Source organism: Agelaius phoeniceus, chromosome 6 (assembly GCF_051311805.1).
Source record: "Agelaius phoeniceus isolate bAgePho1 chromosome 6, bAgePho1.hap1, whole genome shotgun sequence".
NCBI classification, from domain to species: Eukaryota; Metazoa; Chordata; class Aves; order Passeriformes; family Icteridae; genus Agelaius; species Agelaius phoeniceus.
In genome coordinates this window covers 2,905,311-2,930,934 of record NC_135270.1, presented here as the reverse complement: position 1 = coordinate 2,930,934, position 25,624 = coordinate 2,905,311, and the positions used below count along the sequence as shown (strand labels likewise).

General features: G+C 40.6%; 1 protein-coding gene across 6 annotated transcripts in view; it reads right to left on the bottom strand.

The window, feature by feature from the left end:
• NAV2 (neuron navigator 2) overlaps positions 1-25,624 on the bottom strand; it is a 386,104-nt gene that overhangs the window by 65,629 nt on the left and 294,851 nt on the right. For all 6 annotated transcript variants that reach the window (XM_077179507.1, XM_077179509.1, XM_077179504.1 and 3 more), the window contains one exon: positions 20,734-20,856. In XM_077179507.1, coding sequence (XP_077035622.1) covers positions 20,734-20,856 — 123 coding nt within the window. The remainder of the gene's footprint in view (positions 1-20,733; positions 20,857-25,624) is intronic.

Below are 25,624 nucleotides of genomic sequence, written 5' to 3'. Positions count from 1 at the left end.
CTTTTTTAAAAGAAACCTATGTATGGCCCATAAAGAAAGAGGGAGAAGATCCTCATGGAATGTTATTTCTCCTTTTTTGCCTCTGGTGCATTTTAACCGCTACCCTTTACCAAACAATCCTGCAAACTGCTTCTCATTCTTTATTTTAATTGCTGAATAGTGAGCAGACTTAATGCTCAGATATGACAGGTACTTAAAAGAATCACAACTGCAACAGTAAAGCTTTCTATTCACCCCTAACACCCTTCCTGTCTTCCTTTTACAATTGATGTTTCTCAATTATCTGCCCATGCAGTTGTATAGGAAATTAGGGACTGACCCACTGCTAATGGCAAGTAAGAATAGCCAGAAACACTCAATTTTTTTTTTTAAAATCATATCTGAAATTGTAATCTAGGGGGCAAAAAAATCAGGACACTCCATCTGTTGAATCACCAGCTCCAAATAAAGGCAAAATCACAATATTAAGGAACAGCACTGTACTAACATCCATCTACAGCCACATTGTCCTTCCCTTCCCTGGCAGTCATTCCACTGCAAAGCAGGGATTTTGCAATGTAATACCCATAAGGCTAAATACAGAGGGATACTTCCAGATGAATTTTACATGTAGCAATAATCACAGTTTTATGGGTCAGGAAGTTCAGAAGATTAGTGTGTTATGGCTGCAGCGCACAAAAGCGTTTGTGTTAGAAGTTTCACATAGCAATGGGGTGAGATAAGCTGTGAACAGCTTTACATGAAGTTCTTTTATGGTAGTTAAAGTTGGGGAGAAGTAAAGAGACCCCACAGTATTGATTTACCCAAAGAACAGCTGCTTAGAAAAGGCTGCAAAGTGTCCTAATACTCAATGTCATAAAAGCACTGCACCTCCAAGCCCTTGTTCCTTCCCCCACACCCGTGTGCTATTCCCATTAACCTCATGCAAAACTGTGATCCTGGGCAGAAGTGAAATAAATCTGCTTGCAGCAGAACAAAAACTTATCAAAGAAATGCCTCCTTCCATTTTATTTGCAAAGGCCCAAACCCACAATTATGGGTTTGCATTCTAGGTTAAGGCAGCTCAAATCTTGCTGCATTTCAAATACTCCCTTGGACAACACCAAAATGCCTGAAAATTGTGGGTTTATTGCAATACACCAAATCCTTTTTGTTTTTGTTCCTCAGTAGCTGAGATTTGTCAGTTAGAGCCTTATAAAATGTTTGCATCTGATAACTGGAATGCTTATAAAAGTAATAGAGGCAGCATAGCCTTTAAAGATATCCCACTTCACAGTCTTTGGAACCTGCCAGATAACGTGTGGCAGGAGGCATCTGCCACATCTTGCCTGGAAGAGACTCCATTACCACTGGGCAAACCAATGTCTTAAAATAATCTCAACAGCAATTTTTTTAAGATTTGTTTTTCATTTCTTTCCTCCTAAAGGACATTAAGATTATATAAATAAAAAAAACCCCAACATTTGTAACACAAAACATATTCTGAACAGACTCAAACATGCTTTTGAACACACTTCTACCCTTTGAAGTAGAGCACATGGAACAAAAATACACCTTTTTAAAGCACTTTCATTGACTGAGTATCTGCATGAGAAAATAAAAGCAGGATTACAGCAGCACTGCTGCACCATTACAACTCTTACAGATGATACTACAGGGCTAGAACTCCATGTATGACCTATGCATTAAATGTTTAAAAAATCAAACAAAAACAACAAAGAAGCCCCGACTTACTGAACTCATGTGTAATTGTTAATCCTAGGAAGGTATTTCTACCTAAAATCAGAGGAACACTGGCAGCAACATAAACTCTTAGGAGGAGGTGTAGTAGAAAATAAACCCTATCTGCTACAACCATGTGGGTTTTAAGTGAGGTTCCAAAGGGAGCCTGGAAGACAGGAAAAGTAGGACTGGAAAATGAAGCTTCATTTTTAATTCCTCTTATTCTTCAGAGGCACTGAGTTTGCAGAGATGTGTGCTCTGAAACACTCCTCACATCCTTAAATCTCAATGGGAAGAACCCTCTGTTGCCTCAGGCTTTCCTGAGAGCAGATAATTATATTATGGTGGTGCTGTGTGGATTTATTTATTTTTATAAGTGAACACATGAAGGGGGTATACTTGGGGGTTTTGTTTGAATCACTCAGATGGCATCACACAGAAGGAGAAAGTAAAAAGGAACCATCAGTGAGTGCTGCTGCATGGGCATGTATTGCAATGCACAGGAACTGGAGAAAGGGGATTCTGACCCCCAGGAGACTGTGAATTTGAGCAGAAAACTCAAATACAGGGTGTATTAATAATTATTGCACAGTGTGAGATAGATTTAGCATCCCCCTCCAAGGAGCTGCTTTTCACTGGGCAACCATTAAGGAATACCCCAGCTTCCTCCAGCAAGGTGAGATCCATGCCTGGTGGAGAAGAAAAGACTATTTGTGTGTGTGTGTGTGATGTATGATTAAAAATGGTTTTATAGCATTTTAACATGTACTTCAAAGATTGTTTAAGAAATGCCAGTAGCCTGCACAGAGCACTTGTGTTGACACAGTTGTGAGGCAAACTTTTCACTATGCCCACTTGAAATGAATAAGCACATCAGAGTGAAAAAACACAAATGGCCACTTTCTAAAAAGCAAAAGAAAGGCAGGGAACTGGAGAAAATCCAATAAAAATGGAGGATGTTGAACAGCAATTTAGCTTGCATATTCTTATCTGAGAGGAATTCCAAATGAATGCTGAATCCAGGGCTTATACATGGATGATCCAAAATGTTTCTATATTTAAACACATTACCAAGTCTCAAACTCCTTGAGTGAGAAATATTACCAACATATTAACTATATACACATGTATTTGCCTTTGCATCTATGATTTCTATGCTAATATTGCCAGATATAACAAATAAACCCAACTAAAATTATATAAGACGAATAGCCCATTAGTAAGAACAGTCAATATAAAATGGACAAAAATCTGATCTTAAAGTGCAGTTCATGTGGTGAAACACAAGAATGATGTATCATTACCATTGTTTTAAATGCAGTTTTCTTCATCTCCTTCTCCAAACTATAAAAATCAGCGCTCCTTCCTAAGAACATAACACTGCCAAGCATGATTTTAACACACATGCCACTCACTAAGGAAAAAAATGTAATTCTTCCAATCTAGACTGCTGAATAGAGTAAGAGGAACTGCTACAATGTTCTAGGACTTAACTGTCTCCTGCAACCATTAAGGTTTTAAGTTTGATCCCTACCAAATGGAATTATAAACACTGTGCAGCTGGCATGAATTCTTTTTCTCAGGACTCTGAAAAAAAAATGCTTTGGGGGTGAATCTATGACAGATGTCCATATTTCATTTACAGTTTGTTTTCTGAGCTTTCTAACATCATGTCTGTGCCAACAAGCAATATAGTGGAGAACAGGAACAGATATGAAAGAAGCTGCACAAATCATCACCCAGGAGCAGTGAGGTAGAGAACAGCTCAGAAAGAGAGAAAATTTGAATTGCAGGTTCTGTTTTGGCCAGCAGGTACAGGGCTCTGTGTCAGAGGATGCATTCAGGCCCAAGAAGGATATGCCAAGTGTGATAGCTACAGAATTAGATATTTCTGACTGAACAAGCAGCTCTCCAAGGGGTTGTAGTATGGTTTTGAGAAGCCCTATAAAACTTGATTTAGCCTTCCTACCCTCATTGCCCCAATAAAATACTAAAATCATTACTGTGAAATCAATAGCAGTCATTAACCATGGCAGGGCACCCACTGTAAAACCACTGCTGTCATCTGTATGTATCTTGTTCAGTTGTGATCAATAGAGTTTACCCATCTTAATTGCTTCAGCCTTCCCCTAATTAGAGCTGTCTCTGAATTTACAGTTGTTTATTGTTGCTGTGGATGTTTTTAAGCTTGCACATCCCACCAGAAAAGAAAACTCATTTATTCTAATGAAAATGCCACTACTACATCAAGTTAGCATCATTTTGTAGTGTTTGCAAATCCTCTGTCTCACTGAGTCTACAAACATTCAAACCATATAAACACTTCAACTGCACAATCTGCAAAGAACAGGGACACAAACTCTCAACTTCAACAAAAAATTATTTTCCTTTAGTTTTGTGAGTCCATTTGTGTTTTTTTCTTATAAAACAAAAGAATCTACTCCACCCATCCTACACTAGGATGTTGCATAGACTGTATCTGAGCCAAAAGGCATCACTCCTTCTCAGGTTACCTTGCAAAGTATTTCCACTCTTTTGGGTGTGCTTTTTCATGTGAACTGTTTGGTTTTTTTTTTAATTTTTATTGTTTCTGTCCGTCAAATAGACTAACTTGCCATTTGCAAATTCACAGTAAGACTCTGAATGAAATACAGAATTTTGGACATTTCCCCTCCCTGCCACTGTTATCTATGCCTGGTTATGTAAACTAAGGGTTTTTTAGATTTATAATATTCCTAACACAAAATTAACTGACTCAAACCACTTACCTACAAGACAGCAGCTCTAACCAGTGCATGCTTTTAAACAAAAGTTTCTCCTAGCTCTCAGGTATTGTTTAAAATGCTGACAACTCTTATGGACTCATTGCTCTAGAAACAAAATAGAGATTCTTAATTAAGCAACAAAAAAGCCCAAGCATAAACGATAAGGCACTAAATTTAAATGAATATTTTAAAATTGCAGCTGATTATTAAAATATTTAAATATTTTATTTACATATTTAAAAACACAGCTGTGTGTTCTCCATGAAACTCCTTATCCCATAATCTGTGGTGCACACAACTTGCCCAGGTGAACTTCTGGCCTCAGCTAAGCCCTAACAAAATCGTAGCTGAAAATCACCTGAGGATGGTCCTTCAGATCAGCTGCATTTCAGAGAGCTGCCCAGCTTCACAGGGGCTTGACTGGAGGAAAATTCAGCTGGCAGACTTGCTTTTAGCAAAAGGTCAACTTTTGAACTACTCCACCAGTTCCATTGCTCAAAGATGACTCACATATAGAGAAAACATCAAGGTACCAATGAAACCTGCTCTTGCTGACCAGAAGATACACACGTTTAGATTGCAGTAGGACAGGGGAAAACTGATGGCAATAACAACTGAATATTGACATGGAGAGCTACTGCATGTAACAGAAAACAGAGCTGTGTTCTTTTGAAACAGAACTCATTCCAAATGCCTGTGCCTTGCAGGGCCCAGATTATCTGATGCCTGACATCGTCTTCTGATACTTGGAAAATTAACAAATTAACCAGGTAATGAACTTTTATATTATATTGTTACAGTTTCCTAACAGGTAAATATTTCCTTCATATCCCTTATGAACTATGTTAAATATTTAGTCTGAATGCCATATAACCTGATAAGCATTTTTTCCAGGGAGTAACTCTGCCCACATTATCCCACCTCTCCAAAGAGCCAGGTTGCACCTGTTTGACCTCCCCCCCTTCCCCAACTCAGAATAAAACTACTAAATTCTGTGCTCTAGTAAAAGGCCCAGCAATGTTCACAAGCATGCACCTAGTAATTAACCAACAAGGGGTTAATTATTATCATGCCTCATGGCATTATCAGGCAACCTTTTGTTTCATTTTATTTTCTTTACAATCAGGTGCAAGGACAGATGTTGTCAGAGCCAGAAGTGACACTAATCCTGGGCTTCTTCCACAATTGCCCTCGGTATTCCTGCTTATCTCAGGCCTGTCTGGCTCTTTATTCTATCAGCTATTTATTTGCACGTGAAAACGTTGCAATATTCATTTCCATGCTGCATCATTTTACACATGAAAATGCTGAAGACAAGACCTAAGACGTGCATTACTGGCTGTGTGCACAGCGTAATTAACATGCATACGATCTGTATGCAAATCATGCCATTGGAAATAGTGACTATTAGCATAACAAGCACTTATTATTTATTGAGATGCAACTAGAGCAGGCATCCTGCTGGGGTCTGACTTCCTCAGTCACAACTGCACCACCTTTTCTTTCTTTTCTTTCGTTGGCACCATCTTTTCTCTCTTGGTTTCCACATTCTCCTCTCTCCTGCTGATGACCAGCACAGCAAACAGGGAGCCTCCCTCCTGAGCCTTTCTCTAGGGCTGGAATCCTTCAGTGCTGAATTACCCTCGAGCATCAGAACTGAACTCCTGCCCAAATCACCCCTTCACCCACATTATCTCATTCCCAACTGATAACAAGTTTAAAGCAGCACCCACCTAGGCTTCTTTCTCTATCTTTTTTTTCTTTTTTTTTAAGGAATAAAATGTGAGAAAACAAAAGCTCAACTGTGCAAAGTCATAAACCTTTCCAGTATCATGTCTACTCCTCCTATCCCACTTCAGAAGAATTTAACCTTTTAATCGTCCCAGCCATGAAATATAACAGGAAAACACAATTTTACTATTTTTCAGCAGGTAAGCAAGGCTTGCTTGCTAGATCATTTCATCAGCCACGCCTGCTGAGAGCTCTGGGTCACTGCTGCCAGCACTGCTTCCCTACCCCACTGAATTCCCAGGGTCTCTGCAGGACTCCTTAACCTTTCCCAGTATTTCTGTGAGAGCAAAAACTGTTCCTGGCCCAGTAATCCCTTCCCCAGCCCTGTTTGTTCTCTCAGAGGCTACACCCACTGCTTCAGAGATGGCTGTGTTACAGAAATGAACTAATTAGCAGGGGGAATGAGTTCAATTATTTATCACTTTGCCAAAACTGACATGTTTGGCCTGAAATTTTCCAAGCTGCATGCCAACCTAAGGATTGGCTTTGGTCTTGGTTAAAAACAGAACAATTCCCGAGAGCCATTAGAAAATAAGATATGATTTTTGTATTGAGTTGTACTGATCATCCCTGAGATTTTTCTATTGAGTTGTACTGGTCTTCCCTGAGAAACCTTGTCCTGCAATACAGAACATTTATTTGGTTCTGGAGGGCCCTGGAAAACAAGAGAGGGTAAGACATGAAAAGGGAAGCCAAGAATGTGAAGAGTAACTGGAAAAAGAAAAGAAAAGTGAAAACCAATTTAGATGGAAAGTCTGGAGCCGAATGTTGGGCCTGCTGGAGGTGGTGGTTCACTGCTCTACAGTGATAAATGGCTGTAACTCAGGGAACCAGCACAGAATCATACAACTCTTTGGGTTCAAAGGGCCCTTAAAGAGATCATCTCATTCAACCCCACTGCCATGGGCAGGGCCACCTTCCACTAGACCAGGTTGCTATGGGCCCCATCCAGCCGGGCCTTGAACACTTCCAAGGATGAACATTCACAGCCTGTGCCAGGGCCTCACCACCCTCACAGTAAAGGACTTCTACCAAATATCCCTTCTAAACCCACCCTGTCAGAGTGAAGCCATTCCCCCTTGTTAAAGTCCCTCTCCTGTAGCCCCTTTAGGCACTGAAGGGACTCTCAGCTCTCCATGGAGCCTTCTCTTCTCCAGGCTGAACAACCACAGCTCCCTCAGTCTGCCTTGATCAGAGACACCTTTACACCACAGTGGTGGCACATAGCTGAGAAGTGACCAGAAATGTCCAGAAGTGACTGGATTCCTGTCAGAAATTTATTTTGTTAAGAAGAGGCTTTAAGGCACTGTCACACTATCTCTGGTTCATCAAGCTTTTAGCTAAAACTCTCCAACTGCCAGCTCTGATACTGCTAGAGCAAACATCTCTGCTTTAGAGAAATTTGGAATTCTTTTATTAAATTTCCTGTTGGTTTATGAAAAAATGTTGCTTCACAACACTAAGACAACTCCCTTGGACCCCTGTTAATTTTCATAGTTAAATTAGCTGGGGGAGATGTGGGAGTTCAAGGACTTCAACCTGAATTCTTTCCATCCCACTTCCTGTTCTGATAGCTCCCCAGTAGTCAAGAGTCCAATCAACACCTTTCAGTATCTTGTGTTGATATTATTTCCAGCAAATAATTTGGCAGGAGAGACAGTGAGAAATATTCTTACAGAAACAACCCTAACACAGGAAGCCAAAACAGAGATCCTTGCTCCAGTCAGGCACAGAAGCGACCTCAACTAAACCTTGTACATTGTGACCTTAATCATTACATCACAACACTGTAAGGAAAAAAACAAGAACAAAACCCAAGCCCTTATTCTCTGTTTTATCCATGTACAATAATGAAATCATTCTAAACCAGCCTGTCGTTTCTCTGTCCTATTTAAACATTGGCAGAGTGTGGCCACCTGGTTAAGGCTGAGCTGTGAAATGGTGGCTCACTTTGCTATCAGAGACCTAAACTAGGACTGATAAACACAGCTCTGTTTCAGTGAATTCCTCTACAATTAAGGAGTGGTCATTGGATATATCTGTTTGGAGACTTCAGTGAACTGAACCACACAAGGGAAGACAGGATGAAAGGACAAAAGTCAGTAGGTGTATCCTGTCCTCCACCTCAGTTAAAAAACCAGATTACTAATTAGATTAATGCACACATTCATATTTAGCATTTTAACAGGCACACCTAAGAAACTGAAGAAACTCCTTGCCTTTGAGATTAATTAAGAAATAAACAAAGATTCATCTGGAAAACCCCTTCTTGGCTATTCCCTCCGCTTTCCCTCTCATGTGTGATTGTGCTTTGGTTCAAATAGATTTTTAAAGAAACAAGGAACAGAGTTCTCAGAGATTAGTTTATAAGATAGTAAGTCCACAGAAGCTTTTCTTCTAATCACCCTGTTCTTCTTGTCTGCCTTGAATCCATGCTAGGAAAGTTATAGCTACAGTTCACTACTGTTCCTGAAAATGTCCAAAGAAAGTTTCATTCTCCTCCCATGATCTCACCCTGTCTTGCTTAGCCAAGTCATAAGTTACCTTTGGCTCTTATTTTTTAATTTCTAAAATAATCCCTTGTTCCTAAACGATTTGATAGCATACACGTTGCCATAATAATTTCAACCACATCACGATACATTGCAAACCCCTCATATTAAGGATGTTCAAATCTGGAGGTGAAATCAGAGCCCAATGTCAAAAAATAAGAGAAGAATGTACCCAAAGTGGGGAGCAACTTAAAGATTCAAACACATTTCATGGGCAAAGCTGGGCTGCAGTAATTTGCTGAGGATACAGGTAGAGGTGATGAAATTACAAGGCATTGTTTGGAAAGAGATGGATGGCTGCAAAGGGCAGCAAACTGGTGGCATAGAGGGGATGATGCAGGACAGATAAAATAACTCACAGAAAAGAATGACCAGAATTGTGCTGGTGGAAAGAGGGAAACATATGGTATGACTCACAGAAAAGTGATTTTATCAGTCACATGTTTAGCTCACTACAGCTGATGTAAAGTCAGCCCATACAAACACGATATGAGAAATGAGAATGTCACTAAAATCAAGAATTTGTCAGAAGTAACAGCAGAAAGGGACCAAAACTTTTAAGTCACAGCGTGGAGGACACCTCTGATTTTGCCCTCTGGGTGTTGGTGGTCAAGCCACCAGCACACTTAGACCTAAAGGAATAACAAACAACTTCTTGCTGCCATATGGCATTTTGGCTTTTAACCTCTATTAACAAAGAAATTACTCAGTGGTTATAGTTAGAAGCCAACAAAGAATTTCAACAGAAATAGAAGCATGAAAGTCACAGACTGACTTCAGTTTGAAATCAGTCTTTTGATTTCAGAAAATTTCTGTCTTTCCTTTGCGTGCACATTTAAGACATTAGAAATGTGTAAATGCAGATTTCTTTCTACCACCTGATCCCTCTCATGAGTCCTTTGCTTCAGAAATACTCTCAAAGCACAAATGAATAAATTCTCTCCCTAGGAGTAGACAGAGGATACACACAGTCCCAAACCATGGGTCAAGTGGAATTTAAGGCTTCCCTGCGTGAATGTAACCTCTGTGAACTTGACCTGGCATGGTATACTCGTATTTCTTTCCCGTAGGCTCATGTTGGTGATTCTTCCTTCTCCTTTTCCCTCTCATCTTTTTCCACAGAGATACACAGTTGCCTATAAATACATCTCCAGCCATTTCCTGATAATATTCTATTCATCCCTTCTGCATTCAAAACAGTTTCAGTTCTGCAAATGCAATATTATGTTTCAGATGTCCCTGAAAACAAAAATTAAGTCTTTGCATAAAAATGCAAATGAAACATGAAACTATGCATGTGCATATCAGATGGTATCAAATAACATGAATGGTTTCAAAGAAATGTTTAAAGCATTAAGTCATGTTATGAAGAGTATTTCTAGCTGCAAGTCTCATAACAAGAATAAATCAACCTTGACAATGAACATGAAAGAGAGAATGAAACCTTTTTGAACACTCAAGGTGGTTTGCTCATTTCCCCCAAACCAAAACGAATGAATTAGTTGATATATCTGAAAATTAACTTAAACTAACAACATAATCAGGAAAGATAAACTTTAAAGTTAAAATTAGATTAAAAATATTAAAATATTACTTGGGGCTGATGAGAGCACATGGTAACTCCACAGTAGCTGCCGAGCTGAGCCTTTGTACGTTAAGGAACAACAAAAAAAATAACATATTGTTAAAAAGAGCTGACCTCAGCCCTTGGACTTTGCTCAGGCACTAATCAGACTTCCAATGTTTAGCATTTATCCCCTGGCTACTTATTGACCATCTATACCTGGACACACATAAACACAGCCTCTAGCAAAAGGGTGGTTACTGAGGCTCCCTGTGCTAACCCTGCACACAGGTTTCACGCATTCCAATGCCACTTATGTCCAATTAATTGGCCTCAAACTGCAGCAACCAGTTTAAATAAAATTAGAGGTTTTATTTATAGTAAGAATATATTTTAAAAAATCGTTGAGTAATAAAAACAAATTACACAACTTCTCATAATACTGCAGTAGCAGCACAATGTCACTCCAAGTGTTTCCACTGTGGAGTGTGCAATTATTTATCCTGGCCAAATGTATATTTAACTGCATATACTTAAGCAACATAAGAACATCATGTGGAAGCCTTAATGCCTGTTTATACAACAGCAGAGTGTTTTTAAGCCCCATGGAGCTGTGTAGCACTGAGCAGTTTAAGCCTCAGGATGTTGGAGCTCAGTGCAGAAAGATCAGGAGCAAAGTGACTGCTTGTTCTGTGGAGCCTCAACGTCACTGTGAATCTTATTAGCTGTCATAAAAAGGTCACAAAGTCACCTTATCATACTGCTGAAAAATCCCTACGTCGTGAGGAGGCTGAGGAATTAAGAGAAACAGGATAGGATCTACAGATAAGAAGTGTATGGACCCCCAGTATGGAATATCTAGTTGGACACCAAGGAAATTATCATGACACCAAGGAATGATGTGACATAAGCTGCAGCTCCAAGAATCCTGGGGCAGCAAATAAATAGTTACAGTCTTTTGTCCCTGTCCCTCCACTCAGTGACTGGTAAAATGCAGCACAGCTGCTGCACAGAGGGGGAATTTCCTTCCATTGGGCACAGACATTCATTCCACATGGTCCATACACTCTGTCCTCTGCACTTCTGCCTGTGGACATACATGGGAAATGGGACATTCCCTGCTCTTTGAAAACCCAGCTATAAGTGACATATCAGGCCTGTGGCAGAAGGAAAAGAGTGCACCTCTTTGTGAAGTGCCATGGAAACAGGGAAGGAACCTTCATTTTAGCTGAAGGCATCTTCTGCCTCCACAAGTGCCAGGTCAGGGATGCTTTTACTTTCTTTGGTATCAGTAAGCCCAAAAGCACCCCCTGCTTACTTCATTACCTTCTAAAAACATAAGAGCTGCCATTCAGGACAGCTGAAGCAGATAACTGCAAAATACACAGAATTTCAAATATGAGCCTAAAGTTGTAGATACCATGGAGTTTCTTCTGCCATGCTGCAGGTGTGGATATTTATTGGACATACCAGTGTAGTAGTACCATCCAGCTTCAGACATTTAACTGTCCAATGTAGGAGTCTCATTGCCGTGTATATGCAATGGATCAAAGCATCCAGATATTCTGAATTCCTTGGAGGGGTCTCACTGATGGAGACCCTTCACCCCACCTGCAGTGTTTGAAATCTCTTCACTGGAGGGGACAAAAATGGGAATAAACGATGGACGAAAGAAAGAAAGAAAGCTCAGAAGAGCATGCAGAAAGGCAAACACATGCATCTTACATTTGGACTCGGAATTCTGATATGATTTTCTAAACAATACCATTACAGGAAACATTCACCTGCTAAAAAGGGTGCTTAGATCCTGGCTATTAACATTAATATTTCTATTACCATGGAAGCAAATACTAACAAACTAGTGTTATAATCACAGGATAATGCATAGCTGTATACCAGAAGGAAAAACAAATAAATATTAAAATTTACAATTATGGACAACAAAGACAAACTAAGATCAAAAGGTGAATGTTTAAGTTTTCCAGCAATGCAATATTTAGTAATAAACACAACATTTGCAAAAAATCACCAGTCCAGAAATATGCTTCACAGCCACAATGAGCTTCCACGCTCCTCAAACCCCCAAACTGGGATTCTGCTTTGGGAGGCTGACAGCTGTCTGCTATTAGTTTTATCTATTCAATCTCCAAATCCCAAACTCAGAGGTTACTGGTGTAGGTCAGTTGTGAGACTGTGTTGACTCTCTTGCCATTTGACATGGAAAACCAAACAACAAAGTCTGCTCTGTGTCAGCAAGCATTTCACATTCTTCGGTTTGTCATGCAAAGCACAAAGACCCTGATACAGTTCAAAATGCTCTTTGTATCTACAATCTTGTTTACCCTTGGAATACAAGCTTAATTTCCCACATGTCTAAAGTGTTTTGAAAGCCACTTCATGCAACAGAAAAGACAGTGCTAATCTCTGGCAGTGGAACCAGAAATAGAGGGTTTCAGAAGAGCCTCTAAAACAGCACTGACATCAACTTTACCCTTATATACTTGGAGCGCGGGTGTGTGAAAGGAAGCATCTCTTCAGGAAAATCTAGATGTAAATTATTCATCTGCTTTAATCAGGCAGTTTTCCCTGTTTACACAGAATCAGCACCAACAGTTCTGGAAAAGGCAAGGTCCCTTCACCTGTGCAGCCTTCCAGGGAAGCACAAACTGTTTGCATGGGCAAAAAGAAAAGCCTGGCTTAGTCACCATGAGTTGCTCCCTTGAGGGCACCTCCCACCTTCTTTAGCTTTGTAGTGAACAGCAGCTGCTGGCCTAAACATTTTATTTAGATGCTACAGGAAAGATGTAAATATGCCCTTAAAATATAAAGGAGTGCAGAGTGAGAATCACAGCTACAAAAGCAAGGGGCATGACACCAGGGGAGAGGTTTCAACTAGAAATGCAGCTCCTAAAGCCTAGGTCCAGACTATCTCTTACATATGTTTACATCTAATCAAAACAGGCAATTCTGAAGAGGATTAGAACTTGAGTGATAACCAAGCATGTGAAGATTGCCCAATCAAATTACTTTGGAGGGAAGAGCTTGCAGTTGTAGGGTGTTTTGTTTGGTTGGGTTTAGTACTGAGTGGTAAATTCTGAGAAGTGGCACCTTCTCATATGAAGAATTCTTGAAAAAGGCAAAGAACTGCTCTCAGTGCCTTGTCAGCCTGTGGAGATACTAAACCAGGTATTAGAGAATACCTGAGTACCCGAGTAAGAGAAGAACAGGATAATTCTTGGCTTCTTGAATGCACACAGGTCCATACTGCAGTAAAACCTGCTCTTTTTTTGTGGCCATGAATACACAAAGAAGGAACTGTCCCCAAGGAAAACCAATTCTAATTTTACAAAAAGTTAGTTAACTTATAGGTATAAAACTGCTTTGCAGCTAGCCCCCACAAGTCAGTCATACATCTGCTATTGCTACATGATGTGGTATTTTGGAGCCTGGATAGAATTTTCTACACAAACACAATCTCAGCTGAAAAATTATCAACTTCCTTAAGTCATCCCCTCCTCAAAACTCTCTCTAGCCTTCCAACAGCTTCCAACCTCACTAAGTTGGTTGTTGGAATCACACTCTTAGCTGCCATCGTGCAATGAGTAAAATTAGACCAAGCCTAAGAAACAAACGAAACTTTCAAACCTGTTTCCATTCCATTATTCCTCCCTGAACAGAACTAACGCTACCAAATCCTACAGAAGCACTGCCCAGAATACTTCATCCAGTGTACCACATGTACATCCCCCAAAACAATGTGTAAAAAGAAAAACATTGTGTCTGCTGAACAAACTCACACAAAGCTTGTATTACGGAATGAAAATATTTGCTTCTAGACCTGACGAAAACTTCACAAGTAGTTTGTTGTCTTTTAGACCACTGAAACAGATCTGTCAAAGACACTGCTTCCCTTGACTAACCTTGGCATGTTTGTATGTGGAGTGTCCTTTTCTTCCTTGTGGTAATGCTCATTTCTGCCCCCTGGTACGGCTGCTACACCTTTGTTTTGAACTACTAGTTGTTGCTTAACTTTGCAATTACTCTATGGAATCTAAAACCACTTTGGATTGCAGCTTGTGAAAAGATTCCATGGAAAATAAAAGTATATGGTATTGTGATTCTAATCAGCAGATCCCAGGGCCATAAACTTCAAAGAATCTTTGCAATGTGAATGTCTCCTGCTTCTGAGAGTCAGTTTTCAAGATAAATGTGGGATCTTTCAAAGACAGAGAGATGGATATCTACAGGTACCAAGGTACATTTCGCATATTTAGAAGCAATAGCACATTTTTCTCATTTAGTGATAAAATCCAAACAGATGGTCAAACAGGGCAGCTAATCTGCTGGGCATGAATCATCTCACCAGTCCTGTGACTTTGCTGTTAAGCAACTCTAGATGGGCATATATACACAAACTGCAGTGACTCACAGCAGAGACACAGCGAGCAAGGAATGCTCAAAACCACTTTTTATCCGTACTATCCTAAAAAAACATAGAGAGGTTAAGTTATTTTTAGGAAATTATACTTATTTAGTGTACAGGATCCTTATACAGGGGTGTTTCACTGTCCCAGTAAGGAAAAGAAATGGGCAAAGTGGAGCTTGTAATTTATCTTAATTGTAGCAACTTAATTCAAGTGCAACTGCCAGGATGTTCTGGAAGTGAACTGATGGCATGGAATCTTCCAGGCAGAGTGGAAATAGTGTGGCAGCAGCTTCCTCAGCTGAGACCTCCTGAGGTCTGTAGGTGATTTCAGTGGATGTAGTTACTCCTTCTCCTGACAGAAGGGACATCCTCCCCCTGCAAACCCATTGACACAGAACACCAGAGGGATCTCCCTGCAATTCCTTTACAGGGAAACTCCACAAACATGTCAACACTCCTGAGACAGCACTGCAGGGCAGGGAGATGCAGCAGGGGAAGGACATGATGGGAATTCCACTGCCATTACGAGGCAGGAATATCTATTTCTACACATTATTATAGCAATGGGGTCCACCTGAAGCTGAAGATATAACCCAGTCATGTTCTAACAATTCAGGATGAAGACTACCCAGTCAATGTGTCTATAGATATCTATTCCAGCACCATTTTCTCTGGTTTGCCCCTTTTCTAATGTATTGTGGTGCCACTGCTAGAGCAGTAGAATCCAGCAATGATGAGATGGGGAGTGATGGAGTAGTTCTGCTACACCTTCATTTAACTTCAGCTTCACTGTCTCAATTAAGAAGAAAAACTGAAACCACAGTCAGGACTTTGAGCTGTCTTATCCTACCATAAAACTACATAAAGGATATCTTAACAAAAATTTCCTTTTTTTCATTCCCTTATTTTCCTTATTTCCATTGTCTACAATAAATTAGCACGTAACAAAAAAAAAAAGGGAAATTTGGTGCAGCTTATAGGAAATTTGATGCAAACTTCTTAAGCAACATCCATCAGCACCATGATTCTAATTCTGCTTTCAGTGGAATCTGCCTCCTCCAAAAAGCAGTGACATCTTCTCTCCTCACTTTTCAAAACAGGCCAGTATTTCCCCCAACTTGATGACTTGCTTCAGCTTGCTTTTCAGCCCTTCTGAAGTGTGATCCAAATCCCCTTGGTTGTGAAGGCAATCCAACAATCTCCCTCCACCACCAAGAACTAGCCCATCTTTTAGTAATCTCATCACTGTAGCAGGATTCAAGAAATTAAATTGCAATTAGTGAATTTAAACACGTGCCAGACACAGGAGTTTACTCCACAAATGTGAAATACTGGCTATTACCTGAGTCAAGACACATGAATAATTTTAATCTGTTTTTATAAAATGCAAAATAGCAGCAAAATACTATTCTTCAGCTATTTTTGAAAGCCATAATTTTTACCATTTGTACTGCACTTAATGACATTCTTATTAATAGCAAAGTATGAGTGCTCTGCATGGAATGTCCTCTGGCTTTCTGCTTGGTTTCTGCTCCACTTCCAATTCTTCTTTCCTGTCCACCTCCTGTCCAGGGTCCACAGTCTCCCCTGGGATTACTCAAAGATCTTTCCAAAAGCAGGAAATACTTCTAAAATGCTGACTGCCAGGAAGCAGCTTCAGTCACAAATCTGCCTAGGAGTTAATCTGAATGTGGGCTTGTTTTTAACCAAGCTGCATTCATCAGATGTGATCAGGATACAGACACACTTTTGAAGAGCAAGCTCAGCACTGTTTTTACTGTTTTACCTACAGTCCATCAATGCTGTAGCTGCTGGAAGCACCAAGACAACACAATCCACTCCTGACAAGACATTACAATCAGGAGCTGGAAAAAGCCTTCTATGGCTTTATGCAGAGCCAGGTAATGCATGCACCCTCAAATGGAACTGTAAAAGGGAAGCAGCCAAAGTTAATCATGCTCAGCAGTGGGTTTTGAAGCACTTCATCGGTGATGATTTTTGAAAGGTCATATAGACACTTCGCTCATAGCATTAAAGTTACTCTTGACAAGCTCACATCAGACTCTCCTGTCCCAGCCACAGGTTTGTGATAAATCAGGTCTGAATAACCTCCTCTAAATAACAGCTTACACAGGTAAGCAACTACAGAAAGATTAATTCAGATCTAATTTACCTACACATATTACAAACTCAAGCTATATATATGAAGGCAAGGGCCAGATTTAGTCTCAGATGGAGCAGCTGTGTCTGACAATGTGAAATCAACTTAAATAACCAGATGGCACACGTCATGTCCATATATACAGAATTGACAAAACAATAGGATATTTATTTCCAACCTTGAAAAAATAATCCCAAACTAAATTTAAAAAACAATCACAAACTAAATAAAAAGGTATTTTAATGCCTTTTTAAATTTAAAATGCCTTTGTTCTAGGCAAACTGAAATTCTCTTGAAGCCAGAAAGTAAGCTCAGCTGTGTTGTGCAATGATTCCATTAACCTTGCAATCAAGCATTAAATTCAATGCCCTTGTCTGGATTTCCCTGCTGCAGGGGAAAATGTAAGGTCTGTGCTTTACCTTACCAGAGCCAATGAGTAAAAGCCTCACAACTAAACTTCTGCAACTAATAGCATAAGAAACTGAAGTTGCTAGCATATTGCAAAAATTCTTCTGATAACTTTTTAATGATTAACCTCATGCTCACAGGTTCACAGTCTTTCACACTTGTTCTCCCATGCATTCAATTAACATCTGCTTTGAACAAGTTAAATTGAATCTTAATATGTTTTCTGCATGTACCAATAAAGCAACTCAGCACCTCTGCTCACTGCCTCACAGAATGAAGAAAACAATTATGCACAGTTTTATTCAACTCCTTTTCCTGAGGCCCACTTTCACCCCAGAAAACACCTTGAACTAAGATTAATTTTTTGTTTAAACTGCACATCATGGTCACCCAGCAAGCAAAGAGGAGCTCTTTTTAAATCATTGCCCTACTGTCAGAAACCCCTCATCTCCTGCATAAGGTATTGTATTCTAAATGGAAAAGACTAAATAATCAAAGCAACACATCATAGTATTACTAGCTCTGGGACCAAGGGTAATTTTTCTGCCACGCAGAGTGTTCATTGTGTGTAAAGTCTGTCCCCCTCCAAGCGAACAGAAAGGATGGTTTTCAAAGCTGAAACAAATGACAACCTAGGGATTGCACTTCAGCCCCATTCTAGGTGTAGTACATTTAAACACAAATAATCCCTCTTGTCAAATGTTCCTAATTGGTGCCTGATGTGTGGCATCTTCAGGAAAGGAGCTCAGCAAACAAGAAGTGTTGCAAGCACAGAAAATATTGGATGAGGGAAGGAACCAATGACAGGAATTGGTTCCTATCACTGACCCTCCAGAAAAGCTGTTACTTAAACAACAATATACTTTATCTTAGACAAACGCTGAATTTTAAACAGATGCTTTTGCTACTGTGGCAATATTGGTTCAGAAGCCACAGCAGCAGAAGAAGATGACACTTGATTCCTCTCCAGCTGCATCACAAGGCGGCAACACCCTCACCCATAGGACAGCAGTGAGTGCTGGTTGGGTTTCAAGCTGCAAATTTCAGAAAGAGATATGAGCTCCTGGAAAAATCCAGGCATATTTTACAACTGGCAAGCATATGTTGACCTGTAATTCAAACTGAGCTGGGATTCTCTGAGAGGTTTTAGTTCTTTTGTTTACATTTGACATCCTGCTCTTTGCTAATATCGCAAGGACACCAAAGCAGATTTAGTTCTAAATCTTGGCAGATTTAGATTTAGTTTGCTTAGAAAACAAGGCTAGATTCTCCATCACTTGTGTTTCCTTAGTAATATATGCATCACAGTGAATAAAGTATCAGTAATACCAAGCTCAGTCATGTCCTGGGAATGACTTAGAGATAGCAAAAAGAAAAAAACCTCTTAATTCAAAAATTGGTTTGAGCATGCACCTCAAAAGTCATTTTTTATACTTAGAGGCCCCTCATGGAAGAAAAAGGATACAGGTCACTTACTGCATCAGCAGTAATACTGATCAGGCTATGGAAGGGAAGAAGCAGCCATATGCTGACCTTGTTAAAAGCAACAGTATTTAACCCATTTATATCAACATTAATAGAATATTTCACTGGGTTCCTTTGTGACTGCACTCCCATGAATTATGGATTTCCAGTCCTCTAATTCTTGACATTTGGCCTTCACTGTTCACATTGAATCACTGGAACTGGAGGAGAATCAATGGACATGAGTAGAGAACTTGGTCATTTCTATTTCAAGCACTACTAAAACAGGAGTTCAACACTTTCTTGTGCTGTGTCCCATCCACAAAAACACTGGGGAGATTCCAGCAAAGCACTCAGGAGACACAAAACCAGCATTTCTCCCAACACCTCTATGAACACAAAACCTAAAATACTTGGGTGTAAGAGCCTGAGATGAGAGATGTGGGACCCCAGGCAGCTCTTCAAAATGCTGTTTATTGTGTACAGCAGTCCAGGGCCGTGGGTGACAGAGCCATGCCTACAGCTGTCAGCTCCAGCTACAGGCAAGCCTGAAGACCCTTTACTTCTGGTTACAATGCATTATTTATATTTCTTTGCTGACTATCTTAATACATAACAACCAATCAGCATCATCTACAACACCTTTGCTATTACCTACAGCCTATCATAACCACCATCAATACCATATTATGGTCAATATTATCCAATCACATGAGTTAGTATGTTACAGTTTAAGCTTAAAGTAGTTTTTCAGTTTTCTTGCAGTGGAAAATTCTTCGACCTTTCTTCTGCTTGACATACCAGCTTGTTTGTTTGTCTGTGGTATCTTTCTGCTTTTCCTAAGACCTATTTCTGCTTGGTAAAAACATCTTTTTTGGTAGTGGCCAACATATCCTTTACTCTAGTCATAAAACAGAGGAGATTCCTTCCAACTCAACTTAGCCTTTGCTTTCTTAATTGTGGTGTTACATGTTAGTTAAATGGTTTGCTCTGTCTCACCCCTTGAAAACATAGGGTTTGTTCCAAGCCTGTGATCCTCCCCGAAGTATCATGGATCTGCAATCCCATTGGCCCAAGTCTTATTCTGTGCCCACTTTGAACGTCCCTGTTAAGCTGTGGGGGGAGGATCTCCTGGCCCTTTTTCCCTTGGCTCTCCCTGTCTCCCCCTTCTCCCTCAGAAGCCAGGCTGCTCCTGGGAGTGGGACCCCCAATAAATCCTCATCTAATGAGCACCCTCAGAAGCTGTGTGGAGTCTCCTTGCCTGCCTGCTGTCACCAGGGAACACACAGCTTAGGGGGCCCCCAGGGACCCGCTGGCCTTCCCCCCAAATGAACTGCATCAGTCCAACAATTGTCAATTTAGACATCTGCTGTTCTTCTATATCAAAACCTGCTTCCACCTCTATTCCGTTCTGTATGGGGATAGAATATAAGGAAATAAAGATAGTGTAGGAAGTAATCTCACCCCTAAGGAGTTGCAGCTGGGCCAATTATCAAAGATTAGGAGCAGGCCTGACTTTAACAGGCCACAGCTGTAACCAATGAGAAGAAGAGTGCTATAAAAGAATGGGGTGGCTGGGTGAGAAGGGAACTGGAGTGTGTTAGCTACTTGGTGAAGAACAAAGAGTCAATGCTCTGAGGAGCTGCCCACGAGAAACACCAAGAGGGCATGGAACTTTTGTGATAAGGAGACAACAGCATGGAACCCCTGCAACGACAACACCGTTCTCAGGCTCTACATTCAGAGAGCTTTCTACCAAGCACACATATCCGTGAAACTTTCTCGCCAAACTTTCATCTTTTCCAACGCCCCGGAGAAATTCCCACCCGGGTGCCGAGGGCCGGATCGCCGAGGGTTTGTGCCGCCCCCTCCCTCCCTACCTGTCGGCGTCGCCGAGCCGGAGGGCGGTGCCGCGCTGCAGCGTCTCGCGCACCGTGGCCATGCCGTCGGGCAGCCGGTTCAGCCGCCGCGTGTACAGCCCCAGCCCACCGTCCGTCAGGTACCTGGGGACAAAACACCCTGCTCAGTATCACAGCACAAATCCACACGTCATAACAGCACCGGTGTCGTGGTTTCCCCGTTTTTACGTTACACAAGCAAAACGTTCACTCTTGATTATGTCAGAGTTCTCCTCCGTTGGGTTCTCCATTTCACTTTGCACGCTCTCCCATCACCAAGGCTTGAATTTCAACGTAAATGTGATGAAGGATACTTAAAGAAATTTAGGGGGATAGAATATAAGAAAATAAAGATAGTCTAGAAAGTAATCTTACCCCTAAGGAGTTGCAGCTGGGCCCATTATCAAAGATTAGGAACAAGCGACAGCTGTACCCAATGAGAAGAAGAGTGCTATAAAAGAGTGGGTTGGTGTTGAAAAGGAAACTGGAATCACTTGTCTGCTTTGTGAAGAAGAAAGAGTCAGTGCTCTGAGGAGATGCCCATGAGAAAACACCAAGAAGGTGTGAAATTTTTGCAATAAGGAGACAACAACCCCTGCAATAAGATAGCAACAAAGAAAACCTAACTTTCATTAAGGATACCTATATGGAAGTAATTAAATATTTGTGAGTCCTATCATTAATGTTCCCTTCTTGCCCAAAATATACATGGTTTGTAACGCCCTGAATTTTTCTGCATGGGCTAAAACACAATCAAAATTTCAAAACTTCTACAAGTTATGCGCAAAAATCACATTGACTTAATCTCTAGACTTTGTCAATGAACAACAAACCTAAAGTATTCCACAACTTGCAGACATCATCATGGATGAAAAGTTTTTTTCAGCCTTCTTAGGCATTAGTAAGTGCCAGGTGTACCTACGGCGCCTCAGAAATTGCTAAGACAGCACATTTCTTACCTTCTGGTTTAGACAAATGAACAATTAATGTTAAATTGCACAGAGATGGCACGTAGCGAGCCCCGTGTTACCACCATCAGCTCATGCAGGTGTAGGTGAGCAGCACTGGCAGCTGGGTGAACACACTGTGAGGATTTTCACACACCTGAGACTGAAACAGCTCCAACAACCCCGGCACTAGGCTCACTGTTTCCAGCAGGCTGCTGGACAAGCACCATACCCCACAGAGACAGCAGCTGGCAGGACTGCATCTCCTCAATCCCTTAGCCACTCTTAGTAAATCGACAGCAGACCGCAGAATAATGTCCAGATACTCAGGACACCTTCCTCTGGCTTAAGAAGGCACACAGCTTTCTCTCTGATAGTGAGACAACCCTCACCCACAGCAGGAAAGAGGAGATGCTCCGAGCTGCAGGCAGCAGTGTCTCTGCTGGCAAGATCTCACTGTGCACGTGTGCTTTACCCAACCCAAATTTGATTCCTACATTTATAAAAATGGGATGGTGAGCAGTTGGGAAGCCTTGGCCAATCTGCTGATTTATTAGTGTATAAATCTGTACAGAGCCATCCCAGCAGCAACCCAGGAGTCTCTGTAGAGTCTAACAAAGAGGTTGCCAAGATCATCAAGTCTATTCCCCATCCAGCAAATCCATGGGGACTCTCCCAACCCATAAACAAAGAGTGTAAAAAGCACAAGGAAGAGTTGCACTGTAGCAGGTAGAATTTGCCTCAGGTTTGGCATTCTAACCTGTGTTTGACAGTTTATAAATATTTTATCATGGAAAAATATGTTTTTTCCTTAAGCTACCAAAATAAGGGGGAAGAAGAGAAAAATGGCTTCAGACCATAGTGTTCTACAAACACGCAAAGAGTATTTTGCAAAAACATCTAATGTACATGCACTAATTACTTTACTGCAGCTACTTGTCTGCACAAGTTTCTGTATGAAAACTCTTTGCACGTGCTGGAGTTGCTGGCTTTGCTGTCAGATTCTTGGCATCTTGGTCCTTTGATACAAAAAGATCTGTTACAGCTGAAATAGATTGTTTTTCATACCTATCACTCAGAACATGTGGAAATTAATGTAGTACTCTTAAGAGTTAGCCATGCTGAAATCAATGCCTTTTCACCAGAATCAGCGAATTTCATCTTCTACACAGAAGCCCAGCAAGCTAAAAGATTAGAGTAACACTGCAGGAGCTCAAATTGGAACTGGTTTCAAGCACTGATAAATCTCACATGAGCCAATGGAAGCTGGATGGCTTTAGCACCTCTGACAACTAGATCATGACACTTTCCTAAACAAGTCCATTGTTCATGGCTGTGAAAAAGCACAGCCAGAAACAATGACTTTTACCCCCATACCAATAAGACAAGTTTCTTACATGCCAGAACAACACAGGATACACTTCTGTATTTTGAAACAGGCTTGTGTAATCACAGTTTGAAAGCTTTATATCTTATTTTTATTTCACACAATATCCTCTACCCAGGAATGTTTAATTCAGAAAAGATGCCCAAACCAATGATGCCTGAAGTCCTGCATGCAACAGCAAGGTGAAGGAACAAGGAAAGGCACTAGCCTCTGAAGTCTGTGGAGAAAAACACATTTAAAATAAATGAAAAAAAAACCCGTGTAATTATCCATTGGTTAGCACAGAGGAGATTTAAAGCTCCTGGTGCCACAAACCTCCAGCCATTGCTTTCATTTCCTTCCTCTCCATCCCTTCAAACTTCGCCTGCTTGGCTTTAAGAAACTATCTTGCCCTTATGCATACATTATTATTGCTGCAGATTTTTGCTTTATGGGAAAGAAGAATATAATGAGGGCACATTTTCCTAAAAGAAGTCTTCCAATGTTTTACTCAATGGGAAACAAGACCAAGGAAATATTATCCTGTATATAACTGTAACAGTATTCAGAGTTATTGGAATTTATTGTGCTATCACATCCACACAATGTGGAACCCAAGAATACTGGCCTCTCCTCTACAATGACACACTGCAGTTCAAACAACTGTACTAGGCCTAAGTGTAATTTATCTAACTTTTCATATTAAAAACCATTACAAAATTTACACTAAAAGCCTTGCTAGCTTCATGACTGCTAAGAATTCTGCAAGCACGTTCAGTGAAAAAACAAACAGGACTTGAAAGTATTCTTTTACCTGCCCCAAAATAAGAAAAAGTTTAAATATATTATCTAGGGAAAAGTATAGTATACAGACTCTGAGTTTTATAGAGATAGGTAATTGTACAAAAAACTTAATCTCACAGCTGCTTTATGAATGGTACCAACAGCCAGGGAGGAATGACTGCTTTAATGAAGCTCAATATAATAATATTTAATAAATGGAAAGTGAAACAGTGATGAAATTGGTTAAAAGGAGTTTCTGATCTTTCCAGGAATTAATGTACAAATACTCATCACTATAGCTTCGCTCTTCATCAGCAAGGGAAAAAGACCCAACCAAATTTCTGTCAATATGAAAAGACTCAGGTTAAACAAGAGCAGTATTATGCATTTCTAACATACAATTAGTACTTCTAGCCCACTTTCTAGGTGACATTTTTTTCCTATTAGAAAGTGGCTCCCTGCCCTGCATTACAGGCATAAAGTAATTTACTTTGGACAACCTGGACCTTTAAGCTTCTCTTTTCTTTAGCCAAATACACCCTTTCTGTGCCTCTCAAATTTTGAGTACCATAACAAGCCCTTCCAAGCATAGTATTTTTAGGGTATTTCTGCTGCTGAAGTGATTTATTCCCCTTTCCTGAAAGGCACACTGAAGAAACAGGAATGGGTCATGCCAAGGATCAGCAAAATCCAGTGGGCTGAATCACTTGACTCCTGTCTGCACTCCCTGCTTGCTGACAGATGCAGCCAGCCAACAGCACACTTACTTTTATGGTCAGACAGCTCTACCACTTCATATATATTCATTTCGCTCCTTAATGCATGAATATGAATTTTCCAAGTTTGAAAACAAACAGCCAAGGGAAAAGCATTCTTTATTTAAGGATTAGGAAGAGAAGGAGCAGCAGGTAAATCAGCAACACATAACAGACCAGGCAAGCCTACCCTGATCTGCTCTGGATCCTGCAGCTCCATAATCCCAATCCCACAAGCAGGAGAACAGCAACATGCCTCAAATGGGACCTGACTGGCAGCTCAGGAGCTCTTGCCTTCATCTTGGTGCTTTGGGTTACAGGCTGGTGTGGAAAAAGCTGCCCAGCTGTCTCCTGGGCAGAGAACTTGCCCAGCAATCCAAGAGCTTGAAACTTTAGGAAACAAAAAGCTTGAGGGAATTATTTCATACATCAACATTGGCTTTGACAGGAGGAAATGTTCTCTTATTGATGTAGCAGTAACACTGTTATCCCTAATGCTTTCCTTTAAATCTCCATTTTCGCTAGGCTTCATCTGTCTCGTCATTACAGTCAGTTAAACGAGATCAAGAGGCTTAATGAGCTTTGAGTATCAAAGAACAACTCTGACTTTGCCAGTGCTAAAAACCCACAGCAGAGAGTTCCCCAGTGCTGTTTCTGAAATACGCTGGATGGGATCACAACCATCCTGTTATTGCAACTATATGCCCTAAATCTGACTTAAAAAGAAATGCTACCCCAGCAGCTGGATGGTGACAACTGCAAATTTCTCAGTTTAGTATCAATTTGATCTGTATTTTTCATGTAACACCGGCATTAAACCATATGGGCTTTTCCCATGTTTATATCCCCCAAAGTCTTTCCAATCACTATTCTTGCCTGACTTGAGTCAGTACTTGGTAAGTACTTGATCTCTCTAGCCAAAGGGTTGGACACAGACACTGTCTACAAGCCTGTGGTTGGTTTAAATTCCATTATTGATCCCTGTGAATTTCAACAAGAACATTCAAGAACAGGATTAGGTC